The sequence below is a fragment of the Rana temporaria genome, chromosome 13, assembly GCF_905171775.1.
Source record: "Rana temporaria chromosome 13, aRanTem1.1, whole genome shotgun sequence".
In the NCBI taxonomy this organism is placed as follows: domain Eukaryota; kingdom Metazoa; phylum Chordata; class Amphibia; order Anura; family Ranidae; genus Rana; species Rana temporaria.
Window position 1 is genome coordinate 36,199,033 of NC_053501.1, and position 12,284 is coordinate 36,211,316.

Sequence of the window (12,284 nt, forward strand, 5' to 3'; positions counted from 1 at the left end):
GGGGTAGATTCAGAGAGCAATTACGCCGGCGTATTCATAGATACGCCGCGTAATTGCTAAGTTGCGCCGGCGTATCTACTTTCTGTATTCAGAAAGCTAGATACGCCGACTGTAGCCTAAGATACGACTGGCATAAGTCTCTTACGCCGTCGTATCTTAGGGTGCATTCTGCCGCTGGCCGCTAGGTGGCGCTCCCGTAGTTGTCAGCGTAGAGTATGCAAATTGCATACTTACGCCGATTCACAAACGTACGTGCGGCCGTTGTTTACGTCGTTTGCGTACGTCGTTTTCCCCGTAAGGCTGCTCCTGCTATTAGGAGGCGCAGAAAATGTTAAGTATGGACGTCGTTCCCGCGTTGCGATTTGAAAATGTTACGTTGTTTGCGTAAGTCATCCGTGAATGGCGCTGGACGCCATTTACGTTCACGTCGAAACCAATGACGTCCTTGGACGTCATTTACCGCAATGCACGTCGGGAAATTTTAGGGACGGCGCATGCGCAGTACGTTCGGCGTGGGAACGCGCCTAATTTAAATGATCCACGCCCCCTACGGGATCATTTGAATTACGCGTCCTTACACCGACCACTTTTACGCTACGCCGCCGCAACTTTACAGGCAAGTGCTTTGTGAATCAAGCACTTGCCTGTAAAACTTGCGACCGCATAACGTAAATGTCATACGGTACGCCGCCGCAGTTTTGCGCGCCCCTACCTGAATCCACCCCAGTATCTTCTTGGAGGTCCATGATGCTCCTTATGAACGTTTAGTTGCTACATTCAAGACTACATATGTTTTTTTATGGTTCTTCCAGATTTGTGGATGCTGTAAAAATGGATAAATGTAAAATTAAAATGAAGATTTTTACCAGTTCTTTCAATATTTCTTCTGAATTCTGATTGTCAATGGTGTCCATTTTCATAGTATCAATGTCTGGTGATCATAGTATGCGTGTGTCCCTGTATAAAAGGGGGAACAGAAAATGCAAACCAGGAATTGTTATAATTAAAATGCAAGGGTGCTAAAGCTAATGTACAATTGTCAGGTGAATATTCCTAAAAAAAACAGTAATATTCAAGCATGCAAGTAATAAGGGGAAACATGGAGGTTGCTATTGATGACCCCTGGCTTAAATATTTTGGATATCTCATTTGTAAACTCAATTGCTAAAGTCAAATTTTTAATAAAATAAAATAAAAGTAATTTAAAATTTTCTTAAAGCGGAGTTCAACCCAAAAATGGAACTTCTACTTTTTGGAATCCTCCCCCCCTCCGGTGTCACATTTGGCACCCTTCAGGGGGGAGGAGGGAGCAGATACCTGTGTAATGCAGGTATTTGCTCTCACTTCCGTGGATAGACCTCATTGATCGAGGTGACCTATGCCACTTCCGGCGCTTACTCTGTCCTCCCCCGCTGTCTTCTGGGAGACACACAGGTCCCAGAAGACAGCAGGGACCAGTGAGGACGTGCAGTGTGACTCGCGCATGCGCGGAAGGCAACCGATTTTTCTTTTTACCAAAAATAGGTAGAAGAATACGTATTGGCCTAAACTGAGGAAAAAAAATAATGTTTTATATATTTTTGGGGGATATTTATTATAGAAAAAAGTAAAAAATATTGCATTTTTTTCTAAATTGTCGCTCTATTTTTGTTTATAGCGCAAAAAATAAAAACCGCAGAGGTGATCAAATACCACCAAAAGAAAGCTCTATTTGTGGGAAAAAAAGGACGCCAATTTTGTTTGGGAGCCACGTCGCACGACCGCGCAATTGTCAGTTAGAGCGACGCAGTGCCGAATCACAAAAACTGTCCGGGTCCTTTAGCTGCCTAAAGGTCCGGGTCTTAAGTGGTTAAATATTAGCATTCCTTTTAAAGCCAAGTTTACTGTGGGCCCCTCTCCATCTTTCTATTGGAAGCACAATCCCAGCATCTCATGAACGTGTACCCTGCTACAAGAACTCAACACGCACATGCAGTCCACTATTTCTGCATACGAAGTTCATCCGCTACTGTGGAGAGAGTGGACTGCATTTGCATAGTTAGGGAAGCTGAGTTCTCATAGGAAACTGCTTGTTTGTGAGGTTCTTGCGCTGTTCTTCCAATGGTCAGTCTGTTCTATCATCAGAGACAGACAGGGAGCCCATGGAGGACACAATATTATTGTCCAGTCAAAGTTAATGCATATGAATTTTTTCTTTACATTTTCATTAGTGAAAATTTAGTCAGAAAATCAAGTCCTGCTAGATCACTTCAGGCTGGCCCCTTTTGCAGGTATAGATATGTAAAACATTAGAAATAAAGTGTATATACAGTTTAAAATCTAGTAATACACTGACGGGGATCACAGCAAAAAAAAAAAAAAAGTGCGTTTTTGAAAAGGCACATGCACCTTTTTTTTGTGGAAACACAGGCACGGCAGCCCATTGGAATGAATGGGCTGCCATGCACGAGCAAGCGCAGCCCGCAAACATGCAGAGATGTGAACCTAGGGTTATTGATAATTTAATGGTTTTATACGTTTTTTTCTCATATAACAGGTGATTGTACAATCAAATGTGTTAACATACAATGTACCACCATCAGTTTTTTGTGGGCAGGATCATATCAGATGGTGGCGCCGCTCCATAGAGGAGACTGGAGTGTCCAATTAGGTCCACCTGAAAAATTAACAGGCAGACAGCCCTTGTGAAAGGTCCCTTACACACGGAGCGGATCAGTAATGATCTGCTCCGTGTGTCCGCAAAGCTCAGCGGGGATCCTCCGTAAAATCCCAGCTGAGCTGGCAGCTGACAGGACCGCCCTGCGTTTCCTCCGCTCTTTTGGCTTTTTCCACTAGAGTAATATAAAAGCAAAGTACAAGGGCGTCCGCTGAAATTTTTTCAGAGGGGGGGGCGCGCTTCGGCAGCGGCGATACACAGTCGCATTTTACCCTTTCTTCAACCGCTAGCGGGGGTTAAAAGCGCCCCCCCCCCCACGTTAAAATGTAAAAACACCCCACTGTGCCCCCTGCATCTTTTAATATCTCTTTGTCACTACTGTGTACCCCCTCTCCACAACTGCACCTCTGGACCCCTTTACATTACACAGCACCCCACAGCTCTGGACCCCTTTACATTACACAGCACCCTGCACCACTGGACCCCTTTATATTACACAGCACCCTGCACCCTTTTACATTACACAGCACCCTGCATCACTGGACCCCTTTACATTACACAGCACCTTGCACCACTGGACCCCTTTACATTACACAGCACCCTGCATCACTGGACCCCTTTACGTTACACAGAACCCTGCATCACTGGACCCCTTTACATTACACAGCACCCTGCATCACTGGACCCCTTTACGTTACACAGAACCCTGCATCACTGGACCCCTTTACATTACACAGCACCCTGCATCACTGGACCCCTTTACGTTACACAGAACCCTGCATCACTGGACCCCTTTACATTACACAACACCCCTTTCCCTTGACTGAAACACTAAACTATATTGACAGTATATTTATTTCAGGTCTAAAAGAGGAACCTTTTGGAATGAGGGACAAATGGATTTGATTCCAGAAGAGGGACAGGCACTCTAAATAAGGGACAACTACAAACTATGCCGTGTTGTGTTTGCTCTGCGTTTCCAGACTTGCTAAAAACACATCAGAAAATAGTCTAGTGTTACCTGTGGCAACAGATGTTAGAACAAACAAAGCACAGGCCTGGTAAATGATATAAAACGGCGCTCCTCTCCCTCTGTCCCCTGGCGCTCGTATCGTATGTCACGGAGCTGGGTCTGTGTGCAAGGTCCCACCCCCCCCTAGTTCGGCTCGTGTAATAGGCGGAACACTAGAAGACTATCAGACGAGCCGAACTAGGGGGGCGGGACCTTACACACAGACCCAGCTCCATGACATACGATACGAGCGCCGGAGGACAAAAGGAGGGGAGCGCTACAGTCGCCGCTTAAAGCAGCCCCAGGGCCAGTTCGGCCCTGCTCCTGGCTCTCCCTGGCGATTCCAGGGGGGGGGCAAACGACCCCCCCTTGCCATATGGAGCAGACGCCCTTGATACAGTACAAGGTATTCTGCAGCACAGATCTTTGTTTTCCCAGACTGCACAAAATGATTTGCAAGTGACAGTGATGGCGCAGTACAGACAGTTGGACACCAGGTGGCTACATGACTGCACTAAAAATAACTCCACAATGCTTTTCATCAGGCTCAGTGAACATCAGGTTGACTTAAATAGAGCAGTCCTGGGAAGACTGACCACGAAACAGCATGTCCTTGCAGATACTTGTAAATAAAATAGTCAAATAAGCAATGTGAACATCGGAAGTACAGATCTAGGTCTTCCCAAAGTCACAAGTATGACACAGAAGAAAGACACAAACTTAAATGTGCCCAGTACATTCTGCTTACAAATTAATTTAACAATAATAAAATAATAAAGTGGTAATAAACTTTTTTTTTTAATTAAATGGGCCCCCAGGTGGGTTACGCCATGATGAGCGAGTATCCACTGTCCATTAGAACATTATGACAGACTTATTAAACAAAGCCCTCCTGTCACTTCTCCCTCTGGTCACATGTTCTTCCGTCTTCACCTGCTGTTCCTTCTGGGTTCTGTCTTTGAATAGTTAGGCCGCGATGATGTCACTCTTGCAAATGTGCATGTAACTTGCATCATTACGGCACTGAGCGAGTGCAATAAATGTATGCTGATGGTCCTGTACTGTATCACTGATTAGATATTTTATATTTCATGTACATCAACTGTACAGTACACATTGGGCTGATTCCCTGTAGGTAATGACTAGGATTGGGTGAACGGTTCTGCACGAGCATAAATTCGGGCTGAACTTTGGTTGTTTGGGTGTTCTGGCGAACACGGAACAATATGCTGAGTTCTGAGAAAATTCTAAAGCCGCAGAACCTCGTTAAAGTCTATGGGACACTAAACATGAAAAATCAAAAGGGCTAATTTTAAAGGCTTACATGCTTGGTATTGTAATAAAAGTGTTTGGGGACCCGGGTGCTGTCCCAGGGGACATGCAGGGGCTGTTTTTTTGCGGGAGCAGTGATTTTAATCATGCTTAAAATGAAAGAATAAAAGTGAAATATTCCTTTAAATTTCATACCTGGGGGGTGTCTACAGTATGCCTGTAAAGTGGCGCATTTTTCCTGTGTTTAGAACAGTCCCAGCAGAAAAATTAAATTTTTAAGGCCCCTTTCACAGTGGGGCGGTGGCGGTAAAGTGTCGCTATTTTGAGGGGTGCTTTACCGTCGGATTTGCTGCGTATTCGGCCGCTAGCGTTGCGGTTTTACCCCGCTAACGGCCAGAAAAGGGTTAATTCCACTGCTTCTGCAGAGGCGCACTGCCAACAGTATAGCCGCGGTTTCCCATTGCTTTCAATGGGAAGGAGCGGTAAACGCACCGCTCCTTCACCGCTCCAAAGATGCGGCTAGCAGGACTTTTGGAGCGGTCCTGCTAGCACACCGCTCCAGTGTGAAAGCCCGAGGGCACTTTACCGCCACCGCTTTACCGCCACCAGAGCTTAGTAAAGGAGGGGAAGCTCTGCTGACTTCCATCATCTAATCATATGCAACCAAAAATGCTGTTTTTTTTTATTTTCCTTGCATGCAATTGGGTGTTCTTTGTAAAGTGAACCTTTACCTAATTTACTAAGCTCTGGAGCAAGTGCACAGTCTATTTGCCTTTAGTAAATGTAGTCTACCTCATTGTCCATTTTGCAATAAAGTACACTACTGCCTATTCGTAATCCTCTGCAGAATGTACGCTGAGCTGCGCATGCTCAGTGTGTAAGTGTGACGGGATGATTGCATTCCCACACATGCACAGTGTAGTGATCTAATATGTCCAATAAATGTAGTGATATAGATGTATAGTGTCCAGTACTCCGGTTAGATAATTAATATCTTAGATGTTAGTATGATGACTATAAATTTGTTGTTCCGCAGCAACACAGGTTCTCCAGAGAACGCAATTTTAATTAACTTCCAAAAACGAACAAAGTCCAAATTCCACAGATGATACAAATCCAACAGAGTATATAATTCCAATCTCTTCCTAGACATATGCCATATTTCTCAGTCACAAGATCAGCTTGACTTTCTCAAATACTGGTCTCACACTGGAGGGAGTGGTTCTTCCAGGTCAACCAACTGTTTCCCTGAATGAAAACTTCCCCAAGTCTAATTACCATCAATAAATACTTCCTTATATTAGTAAGGAAGTACCAGGCCATCTCACACACCTAGGTGTGTCTTGGTCTTAGATAAGATTAACACATCAAAGGGTCCTCTGTCCCTTTGATCTGTGTTTGGCCACTAACCCTTTTGGTCAGCAAACACCTTTTGATGAATAACCTTGAATGCCTGTATGTATACCATGCCATACATATAACACAATATTTTAAATACCTACACATCTATATTAATATTACAACACACAGGAGTGACATCATTCTGCTCCAGCCAATGAAAAACGTGCATAGACCGACACCTGGAAGAACCAAGCGTTTTTTTTACCTTTTGGGATAATGGCTTTACATAAATGAATGCAAGCTGATCATTGTAAACACCTCTGTCAGTGTTCAATGATTTGTCTCAACCCTCTAACTGCCACTTTTTCTGGACAGTTTGGTCTGTTAAAGTGGTTGTATAGTCAAATGTTTAACTTTTAACTACAGGTAAGCCTATAATAAACCTTTATGGTTTAGGCGATATTCCCCTCGCAATGAGCCACTGACTGCAGCGGCGCATGCACACAAGGGATTCTTGGCTAAAGGCCCGGCAGACCTTACCGGAAAGAAGTCTCCCGCATGCAGGGCCGTTTAAAGGAATTTGGGGGCCCCAAGCAAAATGGACATGGAGGCCCCACCAAACCCACCCCCCCCCCCCACACACACGCACGCAAAGCCTCCCCATGTTCTTTTTACTCCCCCCTCCCTATGTTCTTTTTATGCCCCCTACCGGGTCCATACCGTGTGGCAGGAGATTTAGTTTCCTGCTCCCGGCCGGACTAAAAGGAAGTGAGCACTCAGTGTGCACTTCCTGTCAGTCCGGCCAGGAACAGGAAACTGAATTCCAGCCAGAGTGCGGACTGACAGGAGGAAGGAGGAGGAGTTTGGCCACGCTACAGAAAAGGGGAAGTGGCAACTCAAGGCAGCAGTGCTGCAGGCTCTCTATAGAGCGCTCAGGTGGCTGCAGCATATTGGGAGCGCGGCAGAGGCCCTTTTTGGGGCCCCAGGCCTGCTCGGGGGCCCCAAGAAATTGCTTGGTTTGCCTGCCTTGTAGCGGCAGGCCTGCCCGCGTGCATGCGCGGGAGTGACGACATCGCGGCTCCAGCCACTCAAAGCGCTGGAGCCGCGATACCCGGAAGACACACCGAGGGAAAATGTCATCTCCCTCGGTGTGGACCGGCAGAGATACCGACGCCTTGTTCTAAAGGTAAGTATTTCATAATGAGCTAGTATGCGGTGCAGCTTTTTCAAGAGTGCACTTCAAGAGTGCTTGAAGTGACTCTTACATCAAATCCCAATAAAAAAGGGCTGCTAAAATGAGAGAAGCACAAGGTGCCATTAAATGAGTCCCTCCCCTGTGTCCTGTCTTAAGTGATTTCCCCTTTTAACTGAATAGAATATATTGGTACATCTATGCTTCCTAATTTTAGATACAGAGGTGAATCTCCACTGTAAGAAGGTTTTCCCATTGAGCCCTCATCATTCAGATGTATCAAAGGAACCACCCGAGCATTTGGAGCTTTCCGGAAACCCCGCTGAAAATGTCCCTGCGTGTTCCTCTTTCTCGGCAGATCCTTTGATAGCGGCTGATTGGCCCAGATATCTCTGTGCCATCCTCTCCAACAGGCTGGAAAACCCCCTTTACCAGCAGCATGTGATGGGAAAATATCTCTTTATACCGTATCAAATCTTAGTATGTGTGATAGGATGACCAGAGCTGGTTAACGGCCTTCTAAATATAAATCCAACTTCTTCTTCTGTAAGCATGACAAAGGCAGAACAGGAACTGCTGAAAAGTTACATTGTATAAAAGATTTCATCTCCAAGTAAATAAATGTCATGATTTTAAAGAATCCGTCACTAAAGTGGAACTTTCATTGCTTTTTTATTATTTTTATTATTTTAAGTGTTAAAAAAAAAAAAAAAAAAAAAATCAACCTTGCACCGTCTTTTTGGCGCAAAAGAGGGTGCAAGGTAGATTTTTTTGTTGTTGGAGGCACCCCATAGCTGCCCCCTTTTCAACATTTTAGCACCCACTTTGACCCGAATTAGTGTCCACCTAGCCCTCTATTAGCACCCACCTTGAGCTCTATTAGTGCCCGTCATGCCCTTCATCAGAACCCACTATGCACCCATTTAGCACTTACCTTGTGCCTCATTATTGCTCACTTTGTGCCTTGTTAGTGCCTACTTTCCAGCCCATTAATGCATACGTTGCGCCATGTTGGTGACCACTTTGTAAGGAATTAATGAAGCCTTGAGAGAAGACAGAATGTGGAGCAGCTGTGCATGGCAACTAATCAGCTTTTAGGCTGGGTTCACACTACTACACTACTTTCATCCTACTTTGCTCTGCTACATTGGTCCTTATCCTACATTGGTCCTACATCCATCCTACTTTCATGAACAGGATACTACTTTGGTCCGACTTCAATGATATTCAATGGGCCTGAAGTAGGATCAATGTAGGACTAAAAGTAGTACAGGGAGCATTTTCAAAGTCGGACCGACTTGTGTAGGACGCTACAAGACGCTCTCATAGGGAAACATTGAACACAGAGCAAAGTAGGATGAAAGTAGTGTAGTAGTGTGAACCCAGCCTCAGGGCTCTTTTATACTAGGATTTGAGGCTTAGTAAAACACCATGGTTGAGCTGCATTTTACTGCTCTCTTTTACCTGCACAGGCAGCGGCCAGGGGTTTGCATATGCTTTGCCTCATGGACGTTGAAGGAATTATACCCTGATGCTTTAGTAGTGCCTGCTGAATGCAACCCATTTAAATGAATCGGGCCGCTCTGCAGTTGGTTTTGCACAGAGAAGCCTGGATCCTCCTCTTCTCAGGTCCCTCTTTGGCCCTCCTGGCCCCTCCCTCCTGTCGAGTGCCCACACAGCAAAGAGCTTACTATAGGGGCACCCGAGTCGAGTCACAGCTCCCTGTGTCCATCCAGACATGGAGCCCTGACCCCTCTCTCCCGACTGGCTGACTGACTTTGATTGACAGGGAGCCGACGACGCCGCTGCTGTGGCTCAGCCAATCAGGAGGAGAGTCCCGGAAGCTAAGATATCCGTGGACATCGCTGGGGAGAGATGGGGCTCAGGGAAGTATTAGGGGGTGCTGGGAAGGCTGCTACACACAGAAGGTTTTTTTTATGCATAATGCAAAAACCTTTTGCCTTTATAACTGCTGTAAAGCCAGTGGTGAGAAGGTGATTGTTATTGCATCAAGACAATACAAATGGCCAGAGTGAAAACAGAGATACAACGCTTCCTTACTGCCTGTCGGAATGTCTCTGGAGAGAGATCCGAACTCAGATCGCTCTTCAGAGACCAAAGCAAATAAGAACAAGTCTTTAAAGTGGAACTAAAGTCACAAATACACACCAACGAACACCAGCATGGTTGTGTTGGCATCTTCTCTATGGCTTTTTCTGGGTACTGGTCCTCGGTTGTCCTGATTGGCCAGTGTGGGATGATGATCACTCCCACACATGCGTAGAAGTCTTTCATCCCAGCACAGTGCTGGAGATGTTGGCCCGGATTCAGAGAGCAATTGCGCCTGCGTAACCATAGTTACGCAGCGCAATTGCTTACTTGCGCCGGCGTAACGAATGCTCCTGATTCAGGAACCTCGTTACGCCGACTGCAGCCTAAGATATGCGTGGCATAAGGCTCTTATGCCCGCATATCTTAGGCTGCATTCTTGCGATGGCCGCTAGGTGGCGTTCCCGTTGTGCTCAGCGTATAGTATGCAAATTGCATACTAACGCCGATTCACAACGTTACGCGAGCCCTGCGTACGCAGTTTACGTCGTTTCCGTACGGCGGTTTTCGCGTAAGGCTGCCCCTGCTATTAGCAGGGGCAGCCAATGTTACGTATTCCCGTCGTTCCTGCGTCGCGAAATTTGAACTTTACGTAGTTTGCGTAAGTGATTCGTGAATGGCGCTGGATGCCATTCACGTTCACTTTGAAGCAAATGACGTCCTTGCGACGTCATTTGCCGCAATGCACGTCGGGAAAGTTTCCTGACGGAGCATGCGCTCTACGATCGGCGCGGGAACGCGCCTAATTTAAATGATTCCCGCCCCCTACGGGATCATTTAAATTGCGCGCGCTTACGCCGGGCAATTTTAAAGAGCGCACAAGCAATTTACAGAGCTACTGCTCCGTGAATCGCGGGTAGCGCAGTAAATTTGCGGGGGCGCAGGACAAAAACGGTGCCCTGCGCCTACGTAAAAAATGCGTAAATGTTACTGAATCTACCCCGTTGAGTCCAGTGTACAGTCTACAGGGGATTGTGACCAGGCAGGTAGATTCTATTGCAGACAGACGTGGGGTGGATTTACTAAAGGAAAATAGATGTGTGCTCTTCAAGTGCAGTTGCGCCAGAGCTTAGTAAAGCTCACTTTACAAAGAATATCCAATCACATGCAAGAAACAAAAAAAAAACAGCATTTTTGCTTGCACATGATTGGATGATGGAAGTCAAGAGAGCTTCTCCTCATTTACTAAATGTTTGAGCAACTCAACTTGCAGAGTACAGAAGAGAAAATTTGAGATGGAAGCTGATTGGTTGCCATGGACATCTGCTCCAGTTGTGACTCCACTGGACTTCCTTAGTGTCACCTTGCGCCCCAGTACCGCCCACTTTTCGCCCCCATAGCGCTGATATTGCTCTCCTTCGCCCCCGGTAGGTGTATTGATGGCGGTCAGTGCTCAGGGGAAGTTCCATAAACTCTGCACTCCTATGTCAGCGCCGCTACACACCGCCTATGAATTGTACACTGCACTGCTGCCAGCTGTACCACACACACCGGTGGCACAGAGAAGCCACAGGTCGCCGGAAGCCGCCTCACCTGCTCTGGTATCCCTGGCCAGTCACTCAGCATCCCCGGCGTCCCTCTCCCGTTCTCACACACCCGCAGTGGCCCGTCACACCTCCGGGCACAGGTTGCGTTCGTTGCCCTGGACACAGTTGCCGAGACGACAATGCCCGCCCACTTTAATCGGAAAGCGGAAGAGCCTATGGCTTGTCAGAAGTTCTCGTCTGGAATGCCTACAAACCAATCACGGAAAACTAGCCTCCATTGGTTCATTCCTCTGTCACTCGCCATAGGAGGGCGGTGTTGTCACAGCAACCGTGTCCCAGGAACGAATACAATTCAGAATGGGAAAAGGGGCGTGACATTTAAGAATGCCGTTGACTTGTCCTCAATTACCGTATCCCTGCAGCTGTGACACGCAATTGCAGCATTCCGCACCCCTCCAGCTGTGATACACACACAATGCTGCATCCCTATAGCCGTGACACAGTGTGGTATTCCCGCATCCCTCCAGGTGTGATACACACACAATGCTGCATCCCTATAGACGTGACACAGTGTGGTATTCCCGCATCCCTCCGGCTGTGACATACACACACACAATGCTGCACCCCTGTAGCCGTGACACCGTGTGGTATCCTTGCATCCCTCCAGCTGTGACACACACAATGTAGCGTCCCTGTAGCCATGACACAGTGTGGTATCCTGGCATCCCTCCAGCTGTGACACACACAATGTAGCGTCCCTGTAGCCATGACACAGTGTGGTATCCTGGCATCCCTCCAGCTGTGACACACAATGTAGCGTCCCTGTAGCCATGACACAGTGTGGTATCCTCGCATCCCTCCAGCTGTGACACACACAATGTAGCATCCCTGTAGCCGTGACACACAGACAGTGCAGTATCCTCGCATCCATCCAGCTGTGACACACACAATGCTGCGTCCCTATAGCAGTGACACACAGTGCAGTATCCCCACAACCCTCTGACTGTGACATACATAATGCTGCATCCCTATAGCGTGACATACAGTGTTGTATCCTTGTATCCCTCCAGCTGTGACGCACACAATGCTGTATCCGTGACACATAGTGAGGTATCCTCGCATTCCTCCGGCTGTGTCCCTGTAGCTGTGACACAGTGCGGTTTCACTGCATCCCTCTGGCTGTGACATACACAATACTGCATCTCTAAATCTGTA

At 46.9% G+C, this 12,284-nt stretch overlaps 1 protein-coding gene across 3 annotated transcripts in view; it reads right to left on the reverse strand.

Annotated features, from left to right (window-relative positions):
• Positions 1–11,257, reverse strand: part of LRRC9 (leucine rich repeat containing 9) — a 124,192-nt gene extending 112,935 nt beyond the window's left edge. For 2 of the 3 annotated variants that reach the window (XR_005744831.1, XM_040333774.1), the window contains exons 1-2: positions 11,116–11,257; positions 867–957 (exon numbers count right to left, since the gene is read on the reverse strand). Coding sequence is in view for 2 of the 3 variants with exons in the window: in XM_040333774.1 (XP_040189708.1) it covers positions 867–920 (54 nt within the window). In the remaining variant the exon portion in view is untranslated. The remainder of the gene's footprint in view (positions 1–866; positions 958–11,115) is intronic. The other variant, XM_040333773.1, reaches the window with a different exon arrangement.
• Positions 11,258–12,284: the final 1,027 nt, after the last annotated feature.